The sequence below is a fragment of the Haemorhous mexicanus genome, chromosome 18 (assembly GCF_027477595.1).
Source record: "Haemorhous mexicanus isolate bHaeMex1 chromosome 18, bHaeMex1.pri, whole genome shotgun sequence".
Taxonomy (NCBI): Eukaryota; Metazoa; Chordata; class Aves; order Passeriformes; family Fringillidae; genus Haemorhous; species Haemorhous mexicanus.
In genome coordinates, this window is record NC_082358.1 from 11,227,229 (window position 1) to 11,252,609 (window position 25,381).

A 25,381-nucleotide genomic window follows, 5' to 3' on the forward strand; every position below is an offset into this window, starting at 1 on the left:
AATGTGTTTGGCGGGCGCAGCCGGGGGCGGCCCCGCGGGCACCGCAAGCACCGCAAGCACCGGGCCCGCGGCGGGAGCGGGAGCGGCGCGGGGGCTCCGGGAGGCTCCGGCTGCTGCCGGCCCGGCCGGAGGGGCCGAGGGAGGCCGGGAGGAGAGGCCTCGGCCGGGCGGGCTCCGACAACGAGCGGAGAGCGAAGAGGGAGAGGAAGGAGGAGAGGAAGGAGGAGCCCGCTCCTCCCGAACCCGCGGTGGGGAATCCTCCCTGAGCGTGGAAGGAACCAATGAGCTCCGGGCCCAGCTGGGACTGAAGCCGCTGGAGACCAGCTCGGCCAAGAAAGAGACGGGCACCGAGGAGGAGCCGAGGTGTTCAAATCCCCTGGGCTGGGCAGCGCGGGGAGATCGGCGAGGAGCGGCCCGGGAGGAGAAGCTGCGAAGCCGAACCTGGGCAAGGCGAAGGCGCCGGGGAAGGGGAACCCTCGCTGGACGAGGCGGCCGCGTGGATCGAGCGCAGCCGGGCGCTCCAGAGGGAGAAGGAGCTGGCAGATAAAAGGGCCAAGCTGCTGGAGGAGCTGCACCAGGAGCTCGGGGTCAGCCCCGTTGTTGAGGAGGAGATCCAGCGGCGCCGGCTGGAGCGTTACAGTGCCCGGGACGTGCAGGGGCTGGCGGTGGAGCAGGAGCCGGCCTCGATGGCCGAGGGACAGACCGTGCCTATATTCAAATCTGACCACTGATTGGTTTGACTACAACTTCCCGAAAAACTCACTTCTATGTCAAACCAGAACATCGTGATAAATGTGAGTCCTGTCTGGACAAAGCACTCTGGCTGGCCAAACTCATCTTCCTGATTTAAAAGAGAGGAAAACAGCAGGAAATGAAGAGCCACAAACCAGTATGATTTCATGAACAGGATAATCAAAATAGGGATACATCATCTGTAATATCACAAATGTCTTCTTGACAACCAGTGTTTTAGCAATTTTATTGCCTCATGCAAATATTTTTTGTCATAAGCATTTTCCACTTTTAGGGGAAGATAAATTAATCTGGATTTAGAGAGGGAATAGTAACTTCTGCCAGTGGCTGCTTGGTGTGTATACAAAGGAAGCCCTGGGTGGGGATTCACAAGTCTTTGGGAAACAGTGATGTTCCAGTCTCAAAGGTAATTAGGCACCAAGAACCTAAATGCCAAGATTCAAATGAGAAATCTTTAAACCATGACAAAGCTTTTCCATATGCAAAAATTGATCCCAACCCATCAGATGCTTTCTAAAATATTGACTGTTACGAGCACATTAATTGCCTATTGATTTCTCCAGTTACAAAGACAAAAAGGCTCCACATAGGATTTGAATAACAAAAGATAATTTGTTCAGCAGTTCATTTCGGCTTTTCAATCAGTCTTAATAAGTCTGCATCTAGAGTGCATTTCTAAACCTGCACTTTAAAAGGTGGCTGTGTCTGTATAAAACATTTTCAGCATATGTGGATAGCACAAGGATGTTTTGTGTCTTGTTTACATCATGACATAAAATAACAGCATCTGAATTTGCAGCAGTGCTACAGTCAGGTTAAAAGCCCACCAAACTGAGCCAGGTCACCACTGCTTAATGCCACTCACTCCAATTACATGAATTGAATGTTACCAGAATAAAATGGATTGTATCAAAGTAACCAACCACAGCCTTACTGAAATGGAACATGCAGACACGGTGAGTTATTAAACCATAATCATATGGATGTGTAGAATGGTTGGGCTCTTGTTCTCACTCATCAGTCAGGAAATGTCTATAAGATACACAAATACATGTCCTCACCTTGATGGCAGAGCAATATAGCAACCTGCAAAGAAGAGAGCTGAGTAAGGAATGCACAGTTCAAGGAGTCAAGGCTGTATTTTATATATACAAGGGCAGAGAAAAAAAAACCCAAACCCTATGGATGACAGATGCTATTAAAGCCTCCTTGGACAATTCTATTTCAATCAGAAAAGAGGAGATGAAAAATTACTCTCAGTGGGGAAACGAAGGACAAACATAATCTCAGCATTAAAACAAGGTTGATGAAAATCTTCCTGCCTTTGTCCTTCTACCAGCTAGGTTTTATGACTCAGAAAAATGGGCACACACCACATGATTAATTTCAGAACTGCTTAGAGAAAAATCAAGAGTGCAGCCTGAAGGGAGCTTTGTTCCGTTATCAAGAGTTGCAAAATCATCTTTTATCACTATTGGCATACAAATGTAACCTCCCCTCCAAATAATAATACTTCCCTCCAAGCAATAACTGCAGTCTTTCCAGACTTCGACAGTGCAGGCACATTTAATCCCTTTGTAAAAACCAGAAAAATTTGTTGCTGGGGAATGGCACTAGGACCTGCAGCATGGAAGACTGGCAGAAAACAGAATTGTTCTTCAAAGGCCAGACACACATTGACCTTGGGATGAAGTTTAGCAGTGTCAGGGGGGAGTTGTAATTCACACCAAAGCCTATTCCACAACAGTGCACTGCCAGTGCAGGTGTTGGACAGTGAGCCCCATTAACAGGATCCCATGGAAGACAGGACAGAAAAGCAGTTGGATGGTGGATCCGTGTCCTGCAGCTTGTCCAAACTATGACCAGATCCCACTCCATGTGCACGAGCATCTCTGGTTCACAGCCACTCCTGTCATTCTTTAACTTGAATTAATGAACAGGTAACAAGTTGTTCAGCATGTTCAAGTCAAGAGTACTTATTCACTTACCACAAATCTACTATGAAGACTCTTAATAAGGACACAGACAGTAATGGAAGATCTTTGCCTAATGCAAAAAAAAAAAAAAAATTAGGCAAAAATAAAAAACGTGCTTTAGGAAACAGTAAGTAAAGTAGATTGCAAAACATCTCATGCTTAAACACACAGATTCAATGCTTTAGTTAATGTACTGCAATGAGTCCTCAGTATCCACATGTTTAAAAGTGCCATCCTTTCTTATGCTTGCTTTTACATTAGCATTTGATTTTCCAAGCAATTGATACCACTTACATTTTCCAAGGACTTACAAAGGAGAAAATAAATAAAATAAAATAAATATAAACCCCCTACAATTAGCACTGAAATAATGTTGTAATCGTGTAATATAAAACCCCTACAATTAGCACTGAAAAAATGCAAAAGAGTACTAGAATTGTAAAGTGCTGAACAAAATTATGGCTCAGGCTTCTCCAGGAAATAGAATTGATTGGACTTCAATTCACACTGAATTCCCATGGCTTATTGTCAGAATGAGAAATAAAATCTACCATATCTCTCTCCTCTTGCCAACTTAAGGAGCAAAGTCACTATCAAAGGATTCAGCAGAGGAAAGCGAAAGATAATCATGCAGAAGAAATCCACCAAAACCTAAATCAAAACAAGCCCACCCACCCCAGCCCCTGCCAAAAAAAAAAAGTGGAAAGACATCCTATAGCACACAACAGTTCCCTGAAACAATTCACCATTAAACTCATGATTTTTTTTTCCCTCACTGTTTTTAGAGGCAAAATGCATTTCCTTTGCAAATACTTTATTTTCAGCAGAACCAGAAGTTCCTTCTCAGTCCTGTGCTCCACTGGAATGAGACCCAAGAAGTCTTTGTGCTAACTGTGAAGGAGCATACTGCAGAAATGTGACCCAAGCACTTAAAGACTACGGCAAGTCCAAGCTTCTCCAAAGAGCTGTTCCAACCACAAAGCTGGAGGTATTTGGCACTTTTCACTGCCGGATGAGGGAGTACCTGAGGCTGCAAAGCCTCTTTGAAGCCTGTTAGGAACACAGCTTTGGGAGCTCGGTGCTGTCACCTCAGAGCAGGTGGCTGAAACGCTAAGAACAAAGAGCCCAGTGCAGGATCAATGGCACGTTGCCGGGAGGTGTCAGGAAACCTGCAGTGCTTTTCACACAGCAGTAAACAACGCTGCTCTCCCCGCAGGAACTGGGGCACCTGAGCACTGAAGGAAGGCTGGGAGCTCCTCAGAGTACTGAGGCTTTTGGAACGGCCTCCGGCATTCTCAAACACAGCCAGAGTGAGTGAAAAGCCTCTGTGGGTATTAAATAATCTGCTAAGAAGATGCACCAGCTTTGATGTTCAGGCAACCTTCCCCTGGTTTTATTAAAAGTGGTTGAAAAGCACGTAGCAATAGCAGGAAGAACAGCAGTGAAGCCTAAAAATGCTGCACAAATCCAAACAGAAGAACAGAACTGAATATTAACTTCTATTTAATTCAACCCAGTAAATCCCAGGGATGAAGCAAAACACAGGAGAGACTTTAGGATTTAATATTAGTTTTGATTTTTTCCTGATCCTATTTATACCAACATCACTGCTTATAATGCAGAGATTACTCCCCACACCTGACCACAACTAGAAATACTCAGAATGTGAATTTAGGAGGTAACTACTTGGTTGGCCATAATTTATTAATCAATTCAGGCTTTCAAGTTGATCTGTACTTTTTCAGAATTAAAACCCTGCTTTTAAGGATGTTCCATGCAGAAGCATCAAACTACCAGGGATGAAATCCAAAATGTGCAAAGAAATAAGCAGAGAGAATTATCACCTTCACAGTGGTGTATTACAAAAAGTGGTTAGAGGCTACAGCTTAGTGTTTTTCATATCCACTCAGTAATTTCCTCTCTTTCTGACAGTGTTGTGTCTCAGCACCCCACAAGCCTGTTCAGGTCTCTTATGAAAAAGTTTAATTATACATTTTGATTAATTTGGACTTTCCATTATTAAGATAATAATCTTTTACAGAAAATATGACCAGAGTATCAGAAGCAGCTCTTCTTTCAGCATGAGGAGAGGGCAAAGACCACTGTTCTAAATTAAGATTCCTGAATTCCTTAAGTTTAAGAACATAGTCCATAAAATTATATAGTTGAAAAAAAAAAAAAAGGGACACACACACACAAAGAACTGAATGTTTATTTTATTTGATGTATCTAAGTCTAGGATTTCTCAGAACAGTGTCTGAGATTCCTAAATGGGAGAACTCAGATGTGAGTCTCAAATGGCTGGTTCCTGGCCAGTTTATTCAGCTACTTAGCTGGTGCTAGCATTTAAATATAGTAAATTATTTATATTAATGAGAAAATAATTTCAGTCATTAATTGCAGTTCTTTCATGCTCCTCCTCCCTAAAATTACTGAGCTGTGCCTTCCTCTGAGGAGAAAAATCCACACCAAACCACAACAGGAGAAAAGTTTTAAGACACAACTGAAATTGGCCACAATATAAAAACAGATAAACATGGGACCACCTGATTTTATTTCAGAACTTCTGATTAGTGAAAACTGAGAAAGTGACTTAAGTACACTTCATAAAATAAGCCAACATATCCTGCAGATCCTGAATTTCAGTCAGTTCTACTAGACAGCATTCTCTTCATTCCATAGTATGCCAAACAAGAGCCAGGCTTCCAGTTCAACACTCACCATGATTACAATTTTCAAGCTTTGTTGTAAAACTTCAGAGACACCTCAAAGGTGAACAAACAAACAAAACAATATTTCCAAAGCAGCAGTCCAGAACAAATCCCCACGCTGTGCCCTTCCATATTCACAACAAAAACAACCCACAGGAAGCCCCAGTCACAGAGATGCACTCTCATCAAACTGCTATTTTGACTTTGTACTCCTTCCAGCACAGTTCACAGCAACTGTGGCTTCTACCACTTGACTGGGCTCTGTCCTTGTGACTGTTCTGTCTTCACATAAGTGTCATAGAGTTCTCTCAGATGCAACAGCAGCTCCTCCAAGTTGTCTCCTGTCAGCGCAGACAACGCGATGACCCTCTCAGCTACCTGCTCCCTAAGGAGTGGCAGATTGATCCTGGACTGAGCAAGGTCAACCTTATTCCCAATCACAACACAAGGCCTCTCAGACAAGCCTTTTTCATATGCTTCCAGTTCATTTTTCAAGTCTTGCAGCTGGCTCCAGGGCTGAGGCACAGAGAGATCCAGCACGTACAAGAGGAAGCGGCAGCGCTCAATGTGCTTCAGGAAGGCCATCCCCAGCCCACGGTTCTGGTGAGCACCTTTGATTAGGCCAGGAATGTCAGCAACTACAAGAGAAATTTCACAGTGAATCCAGCAGATCCAATAAACCCCCCCCAAAAATCCCCCCAGTCTTTTACTGGCCAGTGTCAGTACTTTTAGAATTATATCTCAGTGCCTCAACATTAAAGCACAACTCGCGCTAAGTTTGATGCTGTTATCTTTTAAAACACCTAAATTTAGATTACTCCAGTGCAGACAGAATACAGACTGACAGTTTGGCACTAAGGGTACCTACAAGTGAAGGTGAAATGGGCTTTCAGCAGAATTTTCTTTGAAGTTCTTTAGAACTAGCAAGAACACTAGAGAACTCCTGAATCTTTCTGCAGCATTTTAAAGCATTTACAAAGGTGACACAAATGCCATCAAGATACACACAACAAACTTCAAATTCTTACCTGCCACTTGTTCATAGTCTTGATAGTGGACAATGCCAACATGGGGGTTTAGGGTTGTGAATGGGTAGGCAGCCACAGCTGGCTTTGCCCGGGAGATGGCTCTCAAAAGTGAGGATTTGCCAGCATTGGGAAAGCCCACCTGGAATACAAACACACAAATTTCTCAATCTTTAACCAATCTGCAAAATTCTGCAAGACCAGACAGTTATTCTGCAGTTATTGGACGACATCAAGAACATTTTGCAGCAAAGCATAACTTTCACAGGTTTGCCAGCTGGTGTTAGAATATTTCCATGCTCAAATACAAAAATAGCTTAAGCTCAAAGCTGAGCATTTTTCATTTCAGAGGATGATAAACCTGTCACTAACAAAGTCAAATGTTTAAGATCTGTAAAAAGAGAAATACAGGGATGAAACAGATGATTTGAACTTTACAATTTAGGGGGAAAAAACCCCAAACCAAGAAAACAAACCAATTTAAAAGAATTCTCTTTTACTGTAGTGTTCATCTGCAGAACCAGCAAAGCTGCTGTACATCATTAGCAACCACTGATGAATCTTGTTTCTCTGTGTATGGTATGGATTTTAGCAGAAGTAGGACAACACCAAGCAGCATGAGAGTGAGAGCTCTTTGAATCACTTTGGACACCCTTCTACCAAGTAAGAGCAAGAAAGCATCGGGCTGTGTCTCCAAACAAGCAAGCCAGGGGCTAACAAAATGTTTCTCACATTATTTCTTCAGTCAGTCAAGAGGAAGCTGAACCAACAGAAACTCACCAATCCTGCATGAGCTGTTGTCTTGAGCTCCAGATGAAGGACCCTCTCCTGACCTGGCTCTCCTGGAGTAAATAATTTCGGAGCGCGGTTTTCGTTGGAGAGAAAGAAGCGATTCCCTCTCCCTCCAGCTCCTCCATAAGCTGCAATGAACTCTTCTCCATGCTGGGTGAGGTCAGCCACAACTTCACCATCCTCCTTCACCAAAGTACCGACAGGGACCTCAAAGGGAAGAGGTGCAAGCATTACACCAAAGCTCAAAGCCTGCAGCTGATCCTCCCCCAGCTGATTTCAGATTTGCTGAAAATCACTCCTGCATATTCCCAAGGTGAGGAGCCCAAAAAGAGAATTGTCTTTCATGAAACTCACTTTCTGAACTCAAACAGCACCATCAGACATTTACCCTCCATTACACATGAGATTTGCACACAGTAAGGTTCTCCTGCTTGTAAATCAGCCATGTACCAAGCTACCACCCAGCACCCACTGACTTACTTTAACATACATGTGTGCACCGTTAGCTCCATAACAGTTTTTGCTTCCTCCTCTCTCTCCGTGAAAACCCTGATAGAAGCGGAACACTGAAGAAAGTGATTTTATTTGCTGGTCAGCTGAAAAGCAAAAGACACACATTTTGAACACATTGCTTAAGTAAACAGGCACAGAAAAGCCAACTTTTGACTGTTCTTTCCCTTTTTGAATATTGCATGAGTGCACATCCTATTTACTATTTATTGTCCCTATTTTTTATTTACTGTCTCAACAATAACATATCAGGGAAGACTAATATCAATCTAAGTTGTGATGAAGTTTAACTGTCTGTACTTAGCTGCTTAGGTTTATTAATGTGGTCATTCCAAACCAAAATTAATTCGCTAGATTAGATTTTACAGCAGGGTGGTGGTAGAAGCAGCTTTATTCATCTTAAGAGGAAAATTTAATCAGATCTTAACATAACATAGTGAGTGGTGAGGGCACCACTCACTAAAGTATCCACAAAATACCTAGATTTTTAAAATTCTTTCTAAGGCTATCAGGGTCATTTATGTCCTCCTTACCACAGCTCAGGACAAAACTTCAAAAGTGAAGACATGTCATACAGAAATAACCATTTTAACCTTTTTGCCATTTACCATCCGTGCAGGGCTGTTTTTGCTGGGGTGGGGTGTTAAGCAAGAAAACAACAACACAAACCAGAACAGACTCAGTGAGGTTTACCTTTAAAAATGACATGACCCCCATCACCTCCATTCCCACCATCAGGACCTCCAAACACTTTTCTGGGCTCACTGTGGAAGGAGTGGCCCCCATCTCCTCCTTGCCCTCCAACCACGCGCACTTTCCGCTGATCCACGAAATAACGTGTCTGCAACAAGGGTGGGGGTTGCTACCTTGAAGCACAATTTATCAGACTCATCTTCCAAGAAGTTTTAGTTATTAGCTAGACCTGCTATTTTTGGCCATGATAAATTTCATTCGACAGTAAAAAACCCCAGAACTCTGCTGGCATTCAGAGATCAACTAAATGCAGTGTACTGAGTGTAATAATAAAGAAAATCAGATCTCATCTTTCAAGTGTTTTTAAGAACTTTTTAAAAAGCAAATGTCTAAGGCTATGTTGATGTAACTTTATCTATCTCCAGAAAATGGATGAAATTCCTAAGGGAAAATATTAGGGAAGTACATTTGTTGACAGGTGGAATTGTTTACACAGGGGGATGAAAAGAGAAAGCATTATTGTGATCATGGTACCTTTCTAATTCTGTCAGTTACTAAGGGACTCCATTATGAGAATGGGCTTTAAGGGTCACTTTAAACAACCGGCACAAAGAGTACGAGAGGGAGAAAAAGTTTTAATAGTGTTACGATACCAAAGATAAGCAACTGAAAAAAACCTCCTCTCACGTCAACTTTGATAAGCAAATTTATACTACTACTAAAAAGCCTCTTTTAGAAAGTATTTGGCACCACCACACGGCGAAAGAGTAAACTATGGCTTTTAATGGGGAGTGATTTATGGATCATTAGAATATAAGATTTTTCAGAGACGTGTAAATATAAAAATAGGATGAAGAATAAATTCTAGCACCCCGAAGTTTTTCTGACATAAAGTGATGCTTGTTTGGCAGCTGACTACGCCGCAGGACTAAAAAACCAGTGAGAAACAAACCAATATTTTAGATTTAAAGCTAAAACACCATTTTAGAGCTTTAGCTTTAAAAACCTTTTTACTTTCTAGGCTTATGGATGCTTCCCCCCCAAGCACCGAGAATATCGCGGGGCAGACTCATTTCCTCACTGTTCTGGAAGTCAATTATATTTTAGCCAGTATTTCCTCACTCCAGAAACGCCAGCGGCGGGAGGCACCCCGAACTCGCAGAGAGCCCAGCACTCACCAGCTGCCGCTCGGAAATGGCTCTCTTCTGCCTCAGCCGCCTGTCCTTGGCGCACCGGGCGCAGCTCGTGGAGAAAGCCGGCGGGCTGAGCAGCAGCAGGACCGGCTTCCAGAGGCTGCGGCCGCTCCCCCCAGCCCCGCAGCGCCTCAGCGAGCGGCCCAGCCCGGCCCCACACAGCACCGCCATGGAGGGACAGGCGCGGGCACGGCCACGGCCCCGCCTCGGCCTCCCGGGCGCAGCCGCTGAGGCAAAGCCGCGCCCCCGGCAGCCCCGCCCCAGCCCCGCCTCAGCCCCCTTCAGCCCCGCCTCAGCCCCGCCTCAGCCCCGCCTCAGCCCCCTTCAGCCCCGCCTCAGCCCCGCCTCAGCCCCGCCCCAGCCCCCTTCAGCCCCGCCTCAGCCCCGCCTCAGCCCCGCCTCAGCCCCGCCTCAGCCCCCTTCAGCCCCGCCTCAGCCCCCTTCAGCCCCGCCCCAGCCCCGCCTCAGTCCCGCCTCAGCTCGGTGCCGGCCCGTGAGGGCTGAGGCGGCCCGCGAGGCACAAAATCCAGAATGGTTTGGGTTGGAAGGGACTTTAAAGATCACCTCGTTTCCCCTTCCACTATCCCAGCTTGCACCAAGCCCCGTCCAGCCTGGCCTTGAGCGCTTCCAGGGCTGGAGCAGCCACAGCTTCTCTGGGCACCCTGTGCCAGGGCCTCCCGCCCCTCACAGTACCGAGCATCCTCCCAATACCCCATCTAATCCTGTCCTCTGCCAGCTTGAAGCCATTTCCCCTTGTCTTGTCTCTCCAGGCCTTTGTAAATAGTCTCTTTCCGTCTTTCTCACAGCTCCCTTCAGGCACGGGAAGGCTGCAATGAAGGCACCCCAAAGTTCCCCTAACCAGGCTGAACAATCGCGATTCTCTCAGCCTTTCCTCACGGCAGAGCTGCTCCATCCCTCTGAGCAGCTTGCTCCTCTGGGCCCTCTCCAGCAGGTCCATGCCCTGAGGAGCTGAATCTCCCTCCCTTGCTGCCACGCCGGGATCAGCCCAGCTCCCGAGGGATTTCTGGAATGGAGCATGGCCAGCTCTCACCATCAGCACCCCCAAGGAAAGGGTAACCTGTGCTACCCATTCCACCTGCCACAAGGAAAGTACCACCAAATCCACTTTCAGATAATATTTAAACTAAACCATTTTCAAGCATTCTGTATTACAAAACAGAAAATGATACAATTCATGGAAGAAGTCAAAATGCTGGCATCACTTTGTTTCCACATTAATACATAAAAATGGATGACACATTAAATAAACGTTTTGTTATTAACAATTAGAAATATTAACACCAAAAATCATGTATAAATTAGGAAATAAATGTACAAACTATTTTCAAAGTGCTCTTTCAAATACATTATATACACAACATTCACGAAGTTCTTAATGTAAGACATTTCAGATTGATGTAATGTTGCTGTTTCAGTTTAAGTGTTGTTCATATTCTCTCAAAAGCATTTCAGCACTTTCAAAAACCACATAAAAGGCGTATTCCCAAATTGGCAAAGAGCAATATTGCATTCTTCTGGCTACCTGTAATAGTAATTATTATAAAGAAAACAATCTTACTTCCTTTCTGTTCCTTGCTATTTGAGAGTACTTATTTGTATGAAAACACCAGCAAGAAAGATGAGAGAAATGAGGACTGACTGAAAAAAAAGTCTTCTATTTTACCAGTACTTGAAATTATTAACATAGGAAGGACAGTGCTTGGACAACATTTAACAGTAAACTTCCTATTTGTCCAGTTAAAGATTTTCTTCTAAAGGAAAAAAAAAGTAATGAACTGAGAGATGTGTTTTGTGGTCTTTGTTTTTCAAAATATAAAGTACTCGAAATCCCATAAATAACACCAGTCAGACAAAGAAAAGGAGAAAATCCTACACAGTGTATTTACTTTTGTAAATTTGCAATTAATCTCATATCAAAGAATGTTTGTGGGCTACACAGCCACCCCAGCTTTTTGCTTCAGAGAAATTTGGACACAATATTTTGTTCAACACTTAAATAAGCACTTTAAAAGCGCCCCTTTTTTCACCCCCCCAAGACTTTACAAGAACATATAAAACTGAGTAGAAGAGACTTACATTGTTCATACTGATTTTTACATACCACTAGGTCTTCTCTCTAAATTCTCCCTCTATTGGTATTCTCTCACTGGTTGACCCCATTAATAGCTCCTCTCTCTATATGCATAATAGTGTCTCACAATTAAAGCTGAATTTAATTGCTTGTCTGCAATAAAAATGCATTTTTTTTCTTTTACCTCTGAACTATTTTTCTGTCAAGCTACAATAGGAAAATAAAAGTGATGATGAGCTGTGAGAACAACAGACCACCAAATTTGACAATATTTATGGTTATAATGCTTGCTGGGGAATCTGAGCAAGGGCAGCATAGGAATCAGAATAAAGAAGGATGCCAGCCACCTGCTTGCAAAATTTGGCACAAAAATGTATATGCAAGTTATAAAATTTGGAGTAGGACATTCAAGATGGGACTTCTGCCAGATGTTTTTCTCAGCTAAGCACGATATGAAGCAATATTGATGTCAAGCAGGCTGACACTGCAGGTCTCAGAGCTCCCTTCTGGTTTTCTTTCCACAACAGAAATACCTTTGTTTACATGGACATATAAAAGGTGCCTCTGTTTATTAACATTTCTATGATCATAGGTTTGGATCCTCTTTCTGTACCTTTCACAACAGAAATGTGGACTTATGCAGATTACTGAATTATAGGATTGGGGTGGGTAGGAAGGTATTATAGTATAAAGTTGCAGTTATTTTTTGTCATATAGCATAGAACTGACATTTTATAAGGAAATGTATCCATCCCCTTGTTCTGTAGAAGTAAACTGAAGAGCCATGGATTTTGGAGGCTGGCAGGTAATCTTCAATGTAACCAGTTAGAAAAAGATCAGTAACTTACCACAGGGAACTTCCCTGGACTGAGATGGGACTGATGGGCTTTGCTTTGGGCCAGACTGCAGAACAACCTGGCTGTTTTCCAGAACGGGGCACAACTGTGATCTAATGATCCTAAAGCTATTCAGAAACATCAAGAATGGGACAAGAGAGGGTAAATGGAAAACTTCTGTGTTGTATCAACATACAGTACTATACACAGCACCAAATATCAAACCATTAAAGCATTGTCTTGTTACCAGTAGTGCACTGCTTCATATCCAGCATGAAATGAACACTGTTCACATACAGACGCTGCTTTGTGCTAAGGGGTAACCAACATATTACAATTAATCAAAACTGCCTGTACATCCAGTTCAAAAGATTGAGATACTATTGAAAGGAATCTGACACAGCACTGCGTTCTTTTATTGCTGGTAATTTCCATATTGTCCCTGTTAAAAAAAAAAAAAAAAAAAAGAAGAAATAGAAATGTTGAAGGATAATATATTGGAGGCTTACTGCAAGTTAGGCAATTTCTTTTGGTCTCTGAATTTTACAAGACCTACTGAAGTATCACCCATATACATGCCCCAAATTATCAGATAGATTTACAGACAGAGCTAACAGCCAAATCTGTTCTTTCAGAGCAGAGATTTAGACAATTTACCTGCTCATAGCCATAAGGCCTCTGTTGCTGAGCGGATGGGCCTGTTTGGGAAGCTCTGTAACTTCCATATTGCTGCCCCTGTCCCTGTTGGTAGCTGGAATACTGTGAAGAGGCTCCTTGTGCAGGACCTGAGAAGACAGTAAAATCCATTGCAGGCAGTAAAATCCATTACAGGCTTGATCTGCTGGAGTTTTTAAGAGTTAACGTGATCTAAAACGGGATGCTAACAAAGTAAGCTCTGTGAGCAAGAACTGTGAGTAAATTCTGCCCAGACCTCCCTTCTAGGTTTACACTAGGAGGTGTTAATACTAATAATGATGTAGTTGCAGCAGTGTAAACTTCAGATTTTAAACTTTGCTCAAAAAATGTCATAATACTTCTAAGTGAAGCCTCTTTGAAATCTGTATTGGCACAGCTCAGTTATGATCCCTGTGCAAACTACCTGGCCTATATTTTAGTAACAACTGCATGTTTAAATTCCTCTCTAATCTGGCTGTGCCACCATAAGCAACAGAGGAGTGATCCTCTCGACTGCTGATGTTCTTTTTCATGTCAGTTCAGAAGGACTAGATGTGTAGGAGGCCTGGGAACCCAGGCAGTGACCCCCTGATGATGTTTAGCATAAAGTCATCGTGAAGAAAATGTGAATTTTTAACTTCTATCAAAAGAGAGAGGGATTCAGGATAGAATGCAGTGCTATACTTATGTATGTTACTGCCCAGAATCCCTTTACTAGATCTTTGGCTAATTTTGGTACATTGTTAATCCAAGGTGAGCCAAGGAAATAGTTTATAGCCTATTTTAGCCTAGGAATGGAGACATCAGGGTGAAACACTGTAAACACTTGACCAGCCACTGAAAGTCTTCTTACCATATCCTTGCTGTTGTCCTGGGTAACTCTGTTGATTTGGGTATTGCTGCTGGGAATATGTTTGCTGTTGTGCAGCTCCCTGTTGGTATCCTGCCTGCTGCTGGCTGTACTGAGAATTTCCTGGAGAGGGAAATATTGGAATTGTTTGGTCAGAGATGAGGCAGGTATTTCACTGCACATGTGGATGATAAGGAAAACAAAGGCATAAGGAGCCTTGGTCTAGAACTCATACACAAATACTTTTCTTAGAAACAGATGATTGGATTTTGCCAAGCAAGATGTTTATTTCTCCAGTGATTTTTAATTCATTTGAATAGGACAGTTACTTATTTATACACATCACTAAACAAACAAACAAACAACCTGTTTCCCAAAGTAATTTTTTTATCCCAGAAGGGCTTCAGAAGAAAAAGTCACAAAGATAAGTCTGCCAGGGTAAATAGCTGCTTTCTCAAGAAGCCCTCTCATTTTATTTTCTTCTAGATAATGATGTTTATTCATATATCCCAGAAAAGACCACTTTATCTAGTTGTTACTGGTATTTATTTTTTTTTAATACCTATGATGGAAATTCCATTTGCTGTATCCTGAAACAACAAAATGAACAGAGGCTCTACAGATGACATCGCTTCTCCTAAATGCCACCTTGCTTCAGCATAATTCAGTTAATAGTACCAGTTAATTTAGAGTTCAGGTATCTCAATAATATACTGAATTTACTGTTAAGATTTTGCTGTGTTTTCCTACCTCCTTCATAGTAGTGTTGTGTAGAGTCATCAAACGACCGGTCGTAGCTCTGTTCAGTATAGGATGACTGCTGATAGGCATAATCACCATGTCCTGCAAGAAGTCACAAAGATTTGTCAGATACCTTCTTAATAGGACCATAGACACAGTGTTGAATGTATATTTAATATATATTATGAAGCTGCTTATCCACCAAGATGAGGCTAAGAGCAAATACAGACCCCTTAGGGAGAATATCGAATACGAGGAAGGAAAGTCACCCCAATGGACAGAACTTTTGTGTTTACTAATCCAAACTGGGCTTTGGGCTCTTCTTGGAGCAGTTTATATAGCAGGGTGCACTGATGTGCATGTTTTGTACCAGGCTCCCATCCCCTGGGATTCTAATTTTCCAGCATTGAAACTGGAAATGAAGCACAATAGGTTTGCCATGTCCTTGGATGTGGCAGTTGTGGTGCTCTGCACTTCAGCAGTCTCACAGTGAGCCCAGCTCAGAGGAATTACCATCTGGATAGTATTGCTGATTCATGGGTTCTGATGAGCCTTGGCCATGACTGTACTGCTCACTGTAATATTCTTCCTGACCCATGTACTGCTGCGAGGAACCTGCAAGGCACAAGACAAGGCAGACTGAGCCTGTGCACTCCTAAGGGATGCATTTCTCTTATCCAATATTTTTTTTTAAGAAAAAAAAGTTTATGTCTAGAAAAGCAAACAATTGAGAGCACTTATAAAGAGGTTTTTCTCATTAAAAAAAGGAAATAAATTTGTATTCTCAGCCAAAGCTGGTAAGATGGTTGAAATTTCCTACAATCACTCCTGCAGCAACAGTGAAATTAAGGGCTGCATTTCATCTACTAATCTGAGATCTTAGAAAGCACAGGAATGGATTCCATGCTCAAGAGCACAGTCAGAATTAAAAATATTTTCATTAATACATTAATTTGTTTCTTAGCAAAATTCAGTTTATTTTCGAATCAGTGTAGCATCTTTATTACCTCTTAGAACTTTATCCAGAGAGGTGTTAGAGCGTGGTAGTTATCCTCTGGTGTTTTCCTTTCCTTGGCCTAATTTTTCATTCTAATTGCTGGCAAACTGTATCTTCTTTCCAGAAATGTGTTCCTTGCTAACTGTGCCATGTTAGGGCTGATCCAGCATCATGAGAAAGAATTTAATAGATTCCCAGTGCCTTGAATGAGCTGTATATCAAATTGTTTATCTTTTCTTTAGAGATTTATGATCCCTTTTAAACAGAATTATTTTTCTAAACACCCAAAATAATTAAATTGATGAATCTTGAAAATAGATTCAAGTGCATCTTATTGTCATGATACTTGCACCATTCAGGACTTCCTCTGCTCCTGGGTGAGAGTCTCTGTTTGTAAATGTGACTTGGCAATTTTGGTGACTTATGTACTCCAGAGGACAGACTGAGTGTCATCAGTCTAATGAGGGTTCTATCAAAAATCTGATAGCAATTTTACCTTGCTGTGAAGCTCTGTAAGGGCCCATGGGTCGCTGCCCCATCATGCTGTTGCCTTGGTTGCTCTGGCTCATCATGGCAATGGAGGATTGTCCCTGGTAGTGCTGGCTCCCTCCTTGTGCTGAGTTGTAATGTGATGTTGCTGCTTGCTGGTGCATCATGGAGACTGCAATGGACATGGAAAAGACTGTTTTCCAAAGGTGAACATGGGGCAGTTCTCTCCTAGTCTCTTCAGAAGCAAGCTAAAACCTTCAGCTAACATGCATCCTGATAATTCTGTGAATTTTCCACAGGGGGAGATGTTTTCCTACGGATTTATTTACTCTTCTGCACTGGAATCCAGAAGGGATCTTATTACATGGTCAGTTCAGCAGATATTTAAAAATACACCCAGCCCTTGATTATTATTAGCTTGCTTAAAAGAATGTAAACCTTATTGCAGTAGGGTTAAAGGAAGAAACAAGAAATTATGTTTGTTCCTGTCTACCTCCTGACTATTTCATTGCTGCATTTCTTTTCTAATATATTCTTTCTTGTGCTTCCATCTTCTCATACACCTGATGATTATAGAGTTTAAGTCAACTGATATTCTAGGATTTATTTGATTCCTAAATTTCATGCTGCTGTAAAGAATTCTAAAGCATCAGACATCCCATTCAATGTGATTCAACTAGCAAACTTTTTTTTAATTAAGAGATTGAGTTGTCTGCTTGTCTCTTAATGCCCTGCAAACAATGTGAAGTACCAATAAAATAAAAAAATGGGCTAGTAATGTACAAACAGTGAATGTGTTACAACCTGGCAGGTTCCTTGTGCTTGGGCAAAGGTGCTGCTCAGATCCTTCCCATGGCTGTGGGATTTGCTGCCAGGGCTATCAGACAATGCTGCTGCACCTCTACCTGACCCTCTTTTCCCCAGCTCAGCCCTAACCATGGCGAGTCAGCCTAAGTTAAAGCAAGTCTGAAACTGTTCTGAATTACACTGGCGCCTGACACCTGGAAATTCAGAGATATCTTAAAGCTGTCTTTTCCTCTGGTACATTTGTCACTCTCCACAGGAAATATTTACAGAACAAAGTCATGCGTGGCAAACCCTCTGAGGTCAGTGGAAAGCCAAGGTGGCCCAGGAGGAGGCAGAGGGAGTTACCTGGGTTGGACTGCATGTTGATGTTTGTTCGAGAGACGTAATTGCCTATGGAGCCCTGGCCTTGCATTGGCACGTTCTGAGACGCAGGCACTGTGTGGCTGTAGCCAGGGCCAGTCCCATGGCTGCTGACAGTCATGCTCAGAGAGGTCGTGGGCATGGTGTTCTGGCCTGACTGCTGCATAGACACGTGGTTAGGACCTACAAAAATTAGAGAGAGCAACAGGAAAATCTCAGCTATTATTGGCAAAGCACGGTGAGCATGAGGCCTCGTGGCCTTTCTGAAATACCTTCTGATAAGGCTAAATAAAAAACTCAAAAGTCCTCATTATTAACACTCCCTGTTATGTACAGACAAATTAAAAGTGCCTGCTGCACAGTTAGAGCAAACCTCCTCTTCCTGGCAGCCAAATCCAGGCTGTACAGGATTGCAGATGGGAAGAACAAAACCAGCAGCAATGCCCTACAACCACTTCCTTGCAGGCAGCAGAATTAAATAATGCCACTGATTTCAGGTACTTCAGAAAATACATGGACTCTGGGAACATCCCAGACTTTGGAAATTTGTCTTTTCCTTCCTCTTGTCCTGCAGTTGATTCCTTTTCCCCCTTCACACAGGTGGTGACAATGGGAAGGCACAACAGTGGTTGAGACACTTTGCAGATTGCTGCATGCACTATTCCTATATAGTGGATATAACTATATTTAACTAGTACTATATAACTAGTATATATAACTATATATAAATGTATAGTTCCTTTATAACCAGCTCACCTTCTTAGCTGGGACTTCTGAAGTACCAATGCAGCCTCTGCTCAGAGAACAAGCCTATCCCTTTCCTGAAGTTTGACTAAAAGTACCACAGAGGAAGATAAATTTTCCAAGCACCATTACAATCCCAGTTGTTACTCCCTTTCCAGCATCAGAGTGTAATCATCAGACTGCTCCAGATAAATCCTGAGTTTGTACCATCCTACTTATCTGGCAGTGTGCTTATTTTTCAGAATTTTGTTGCAGTTGGGTAGCTAATATTGGGGGAAATGGGGTTCTTATCTTTGTTTATTGCTGGAAATAGTTTTATGAATGAGTTTTGCAAAGTTGTTTTCACTGTATATTGTTACTATCCAAGCTGTGATGGTGCATATTGTTGTCTATCTAAATTCAGCCATATTGTTGTCAATCTCAATTAATTTAGGTAGAATGCAGAATCCTTAGAAGAGGCAGAATTATGTTGCAATGTTTAAATAACAATATTTTAATTCAGAGTTATTAAGTGTATCTGCAGTCTCTGAAAAACATCTAACTCATTTAGTACAAACCTCATTAATTACCCTTAATGGTTTTCATAGACATCAAAATGAGAATATTTGCTGTAAGTTATGATATTTTCCTCCAATTAGGAGAAGCAAGCAGCAGTTTCAACAAGAGATAGAGAGCCAGTTTTCCTGAAATCAGTGGAGCTGGGTCAAAATGCTACTACAGAAAATTATCTCTGTGTTTTGCTCTGGTTTGTTTAAGTTGTAAAGCTGATCCTGGTGCAACACAAGGTCACACAGTGTGTGAATGGAGATAGAGTTGCCTTGAGTGAGAGGTGGAGTGAAGCAAGTGTTGGTAAACCTTGCCTTATTTGCATGGGAAAAATTAGAGATTCTTGGCCCTCTTTAAAATGAGAAAAAAAAAGGTTGGCTAATTTGTGATTATAAGGGAAAATGTGTGGATGAGTCCAGTCCTCATGACTTCCAGCCTGGTTCTTTCAATCAGAAGAAAATTACTCCAGAGATCTGGAGGAGTCTGGGGAGCAAATCAGAAAACCAACAACAGTAGCACTGAAAATGCCTATTCTTAATAACACAAAACAATGTTTTGACTGAGTTAATATATTACTCATACTCAGTATTAAATCTTTCAAAACAAAGGCCCTGAGAAATTTAGTAAGGTCACTTTACAGGTCCCTTGTCCAGTCGTGTAAAAGGGACAATAGGCTTGACCACAAAGGGATTTTCAAAAACTCAGAAGTAATTTCATGGCTTGTGTCTGCTCTTGAGTCCCTCTGCCAAGGTCTGTGATTTTACAATCAGATTTTTCTATTTATAGAAACTGGTTTTGCTCTCTGTTACTCTGGGAGACACCCATAGAAACAACTGACTGAATAACTGTGATCTACAAAATAAACAGATTATTCATAATATAAAATGCACATATTAAAATTGTTTTTCAGTTAGCTTAGTTGCATGAACAAAACCAAACAGATTATATTATCTTATTAATATGAAATGTCTGTGCAAATTCTTTGACTGTGTAGTACAACCTCTGCAAGCTTCTGTAGAGGACAAAGACTGGTGCAACACCAAATGATTTGTAAGGAGAAATGTATCCTGGAAGGTCTTTGCAATCTGAAGGCTTGGTTGTGTGGTTAGTCATGCAAGCAATTCCATTTTACCCTGGCTAACCCTGCCACTTCCATGACAAAAATACTGCAACATATAATTTTTCTTACTAAAAACTTGGATGCATTTTTACTCGGTGATTTTCATCATGCATTTTTTTTTTAAAAACTCTTTAATTTCCTCTGCAGAAGCACAAAGCACTGCAGAAACCAACATCATTCCTGCCTGTAGCCATTTTGTGATGATTTCAGCATGTGCCTGAAATCCCCATATGCCTGAAAGGTGAGTTAGGAGAGGTCTTTTCCAGCTCTCTAAGTATATTCTGCATTAATGATTTTGTTGCCAGGCAACAGCAAAGCAGCACAAAGGGGACCAAAGCTCACCATTGCTAATCTGACTCTGCATGAGGGAGGAAGGAGGAAGGCCGGTCCCGATGGCATCGCTGAGATTGCTCTGCGAGTGGAGGGATTGGTTGGAGGCACTCTGACTCATCCCTCCGGGGCCCAAGTTTATATTTTGCGTTGGTGGCTGCGAAACAACAAGGAGGAAAAAGCAAATTTTTGGTTAGGTTTTGAATTAGAAAAATAGCAGCCCCCAAATTAGCCTGACTATGACTAAAAACTGCCTCGGATAAATATGTGTTTGCTTTGCTTTTGGGGTAAATCTTTCTCGGTTTGACTCCTCTGTGTGAATGACATTGAGCATGACAGAGCAGCTGACAGGCAGTGAAGGGCTTAAAATTACTGTGTTTGTCACAGAGCGTGGCTTCTCTGCTCGTTCCTCTGCACTCACATGGATTTCCAAACACAACCACTGCAGGGAATGCATTAGCAAAGACAACACAGGAGTGTGGTGACAGATTGACCTTTGCCAAGCTATGCTGCAGTTTGTGTTATGTGTGGTACTTCCCAAATCAATCCACTGAGCAAGAATAACAACATGTGTAAAGACAAACCGATGCCTGAGTGTTTAATTAGATTTTTGATGCAGATTAGTAGCACATTTTTCCCCCCCAAGTAAGAACAGGTAAGAATATTGAATCTGGAACAAATGGAGCTGTTCAGATCTGCACCACTGCATCATAACCCTTGAGTTATGGGACAGAGATTAACACAAATGTCCCAAAGAACATAATTTAAATGCAATAAAAGTAACTTTTGATTGGTGGTCTACTTGGCCACTTCAAAACTTTCAGCTGGAAAAATACTAAAGAACAGTTCATTTATAGTGATCAGTGACAGAATCAAAGAACATTTCCCTCTGGCATAGCTAATGTATCTGAGGGAAGGAATTATTAGTTCTACTAATATATTACATTAGTAGAACCAATATAGTTATATATATCGTTACATATATATTCACTAACATATTATTTATACTAACAACTAATTATTAGTTACAGTAATTGTACTGGTACTTACAGCAGGAAGCAAGGACTGCATATTCTGGTTAGAGTCTGCTATTGTTGCCAAGTAAACCAGGTTTCTGTGCAAGATTTGTTGGTATCTACAGAACACAAAGTAAAGCTCATTTGGAAAGGGTTAACAATACACAAAATTCCAAATATTTCTCTATTTTTTTCCCTATTTACAAATGGTTAATTAAATTACCTTAACCCATTTTTAATCTGCCCTAATAAATAGCAGTAGCAATGTCCTGCGTCTGTGCTGTCATGTTTCTCATCAAGGATCAGTGTGCTCAACACCTCTTTTATAAAAGGATAAACTTCAACAGGATAAACTTGGGGGAAGAGAGAGACAAAATACACCCTCCTTTGAAAGCACTCTGAACTGTGGAGCTGGGACCTCCATCTTTGAGGACTGATACCCAGTCAGCTGCTCCAACAATCAGACACTTCTCCCTTCTCTGTCTAACAAGGGCCCTGATAGGAATGAAATTCCAGAACTCCAAAGCCCAAAACCTGTTTTCCCTGCCAGCAAGCTGAGAAGAACATGATTTTTTTCAAGAGTGCTCTAACTGGAGTGTTTACTCAAGTAAGCACCACCAGAACCATTTATGCTTCTTCACAGTTCTCCATGAACTGGAAAAGCTCCTAGAAAGGAACAGGAGTGTTTCCAAGAGCAAACCAACAGCTGTGCCACTGAGCAAAGGGAAGAGCCAGACTTCAGGAAGCACTTCTAACAAACTCCCCACTTTGTAATACTCACTGAGTACATTCTGCAGTTTTCCCCTTGCTCTGATAATCCATAATACATTGTATTAGGTGGTGATTTTCATCTAGCATCTGCATAAAAGAAATAGGACCAGAACATGTTACCATGAGAATTGTATGGAAGTCCTGTGTTTTTGTGATTCTCCGCCCTCCTTGGCACTGGATGGTGTTTTGTGCAGTTTTGTTGCTTTGGCTGTTGTAAATTACCTACATGTGACTTTATTGAGCCACAGGGTTGATTCACTTTTAAACAGTTATTTTTAAAGTAGTTTCTTGAAATACCCATACAGAAGAATTCATGCACTTAGCTTGTTCCTTAAATGGCAGATAAATTCTGATGCTGAAGAAGGAAAACATTTTCACTGTGAGTTATCTCTGCCTCATCCCAAAGTATCACCCAACCCTTTCCAAAACATCAGGTATTACCAACATGCCTACTTTTAAGTAGGAAACAAACTTTCAAACAATTAAACCTGCTCCTTTTCCTCCTTTTCCCAGAGCATGCTGACAGCTGAACCTGAAGAAGTACAAAATTTGCATCACTGCAGCTACTGAAACCATGTTTAAAAGAATTATATCCCAATATGTCCTGACTTTTATTTAATGAGCTCATAATATGATTAAAGCTTAAAATATCATTTGATTTGTTCTGAAATTTCAGATACATTAGTTTGTCCCTTTCCCCCAGATTTCTTGTGAATGCAGCACGCTTTCTCCAGGTGAGTGAATGAAAAAAAATAATACCAGCATATAGAAATTTAGATTTGTCTCTGGCATAATAGAGCTTGCAGGTACCACTGCTATCAAGTGCTTGCAAGATTGGGCTTTTGAACCACTGAGTCATCAGGGCAGGAGAGCTCTTGAGGAAAGAACCATTTCTGGTTCAGAACTGAATTTCACTGCCCTGGAAATGCTCTTTGATGAACTATTTTAGAGGAGCACCACCACTATATTGCCAAAAGCTCTGACTTCCTCCGTGTGAAATCTATTTTAGGAGTATTTGATACTGGGATAAGAACAGCTTTGAAAGGCTATTAAAATTGAGTTAATAAATAAAAATAAGCTGCTTATATAATATGAATGCAAATAAGAACAATATTTTTCGTAGGAGTTTGTATATGTTCTCAAAAGCTCACTTTAATGAGGACTTTTGGAGTTGGTTTTTTTTCTCCTGCTCTCTCTGCTCCATTTCCATTCTCGACTATAAATCCCATCCAGGTCCTGTGCCTGCAAGTCTCTTCCTCAGCATTGCTGTTTGTCAAAGAGAAGGTCACTGCCAACAGCCCAACACTGATGAACAGTCCCAAAGTAACCTGCCAGCAAATGCACCTCACCTGGGAAATGGTTCCACTCACTATTTTTAAAGAAAGAACATTTTGAAGCTTCCATGAAGTTTATGAATATACAAAAATGAAGGACTTGAAAATCGAAGAGAAGACACTTTATCTGCCCTTTATCTGTGGGTGTGGGTTTAATTACAAGTAACTGAATTATGAAATCATTCCAACTGATTTGGAGGTCAGAGGAAAACTTATTCACTGAGTCCGAAACATTTCAGTATTTAAAAAGAATTGGTTCACAACACCACGTGCTGCAAGAGCTCCACAAAATGGGATGTTTCCAAACAGTCTCCTGAGATGCAAGTCATCTCTCTAGCCTCTCTCGTGGCAGTTTGTTCTGCCCTCAGCTCTGCTCTGTCACACGCTGCCACCGAGGGGATTTTTGTCCCCTGGAAGTCATAAATTGGCAGCAGATCACGGCTTGGCTGCACAGCCCCTGGTGACAGATTAATTGCTGCGCTGGCAGTGGCACTTCTGCCCTGGTCACTGTCAGAGAAGGGAGCACACAGAGCTCACACCTGGCTGCCACCACACCTGAGCCATGGGGATCGGCCAAAATGACAGCAAAATGCTCCTGACAAACAGCAGTGACAGTAAAAACATCACATTCTTTATTGACATTTCCAGCCTCCTCGCTCCTGACCGTCACCTTCTGCAGGAGAAGGGTGCCAGGGTCTGCTTGTGCTGCCAGTCCTGGGAAATAGGAAACAATAACTTCCCAAGTCGGCACCCTCTGATTTGGCCTCCACATGAGACCCATGTAGGGATCACCTCTCCAGAGAAAATTTTTCAAAACCTTTGTTTGTCATTAAACATCAGTAAACACATGACAATAATAATAGTTTATGAAAAATACCAGTGGCTGGTGCTCCCTCTATCTTCTGAGAGATTAAAATTCTGCATCCAGATACAAAAGAAAACCCTTGCAAATTCAGTATTTTATTTCAATTCCTTTTTTTAGGTTGGATTCTTTGGGGGCCAGAAGCTGACATACCATCATAAATTAATCGCATATTTGCAAATGTTATTGCCATTTCCCAATGTATGCTTGGCAGCGTTTCCCCTTGGCGAGCAGCAGGGATAACGTGCCATCCCGATTTTATTCCCTACGTCCTTCTCTCGCTCTCTTTGCAGCGATCTGAACACCTTTGCTTTGTTCCACCTCCTCCTCCTCCTCCTCCTTCCCCCACCTCTCTCTCTCCAGCTGTCCATCTCTGCAGCCCTCGCAAATTCACGAGTTTTCCTGATCGCCCTAGAAATCAGCCTCCAGCTGCAGGAGCATGGATAGAATAAATGTCTAAAATTGTCTGTATAAAAGCATGCTCTTTTACCTTCTGGATAGTTTGCTGGGTGACCTCCCCTTTGCCTCTTGGGCGAGCAGAAGCAAAGGCAACCGACATGGTGGGGGATTTTTATGTGTCTATAATATATCGGTTCCAGGCTCTAATAATATTGTTATTATCTGGCTGCTATTGCCGTGCGAGGATTCTCCGCAGTGCACGGGGAGGGGGGCGCCCGCAGATGGTACGATCTGCGCCCCGCGAACGCCCGCGGGCGCCGCGCCCCGCGCCGCCGGGCACCGCCCCCGCCGCGCCCTCCCGAGCCCCCGCGGCGGCGGGGCGGCGGCGGCGGCGGCGGTTCGGGGAGGGGACGGGAGCGGCGGCGCCGCCGCCTCCCCGCCGCCCGCACATGGTGCGGTCCCGGCCGCCCGGCTCCCGCGGCCTCAGCCGCGCCGCCCGCTGCGCCAACTGCGTACGCCGGCTGCGTACGCCAAGTGCGCCAGCGCGGGGAGCGGCGCGGGGCTGCTACGCTAAGTGCGCTGCGTGCGGCCGGGGGACAGCGGGAGCGGGGGACAGGGAGCGGCCGGGGCAGCACGGCGACATGGTGACAGGGATGGAGCGCCTCTGCTGCGAGGAAAGGCTGGAGAATCGGGGCTGTTCGGCCTGGCGTCGGGGTGACCCGATGGTGGCTCTCCAGCACCACAAGGGGACTCACAGCA

At 42.7% G+C, this 25,381-nt stretch overlaps 2 protein-coding genes across 2 annotated transcripts; both read right to left on the bottom strand.

Annotated features, from left to right (window-relative positions):
* Positions 1-4,929: 4,929 nt before the first annotated feature.
* On the bottom strand, positions 4,930-9,865 carry MTG2 (mitochondrial ribosome associated GTPase 2). Its single transcript, XM_059862692.1, has 6 exons — positions 9,639-9,865; positions 8,461-8,608; positions 7,738-7,853; positions 7,246-7,464; positions 6,469-6,607; positions 4,930-6,078 (listed from the first exon to the last, which is right to left on the bottom strand). The coding sequence occupies exons 1-6, from the start codon at positions 9,822-9,824 to the stop codon at positions 5,684-5,686; spliced, it is 1,203 nt and encodes a 400-aa protein (XP_059718675.1). The 5' UTR covers positions 9,825-9,865; the 3' UTR covers positions 4,930-5,683.
* A 943-nt stretch (positions 9,866-10,808) lies between these two features.
* SS18L1 (SS18L1 subunit of BAF chromatin remodeling complex) lies at positions 10,809-24,782 on the bottom strand. Its single transcript, XM_059863026.1, has 11 exons — positions 24,714-24,782; positions 23,901-24,034; positions 21,291-21,375; positions 20,253-20,397; positions 17,486-17,683; positions 16,341-16,505; positions 15,361-15,462; positions 14,857-14,949; positions 14,110-14,229; positions 13,239-13,366; positions 10,809-10,817 (listed from the first exon to the last, which is right to left on the bottom strand). The coding sequence occupies exons 1-11, from the start codon at positions 24,780-24,782 to the stop codon at positions 10,809-10,811; spliced, it is 1,248 nt and encodes a 415-aa protein (XP_059719009.1).
* Positions 24,783-25,381: the final 599 nt, after the last annotated feature.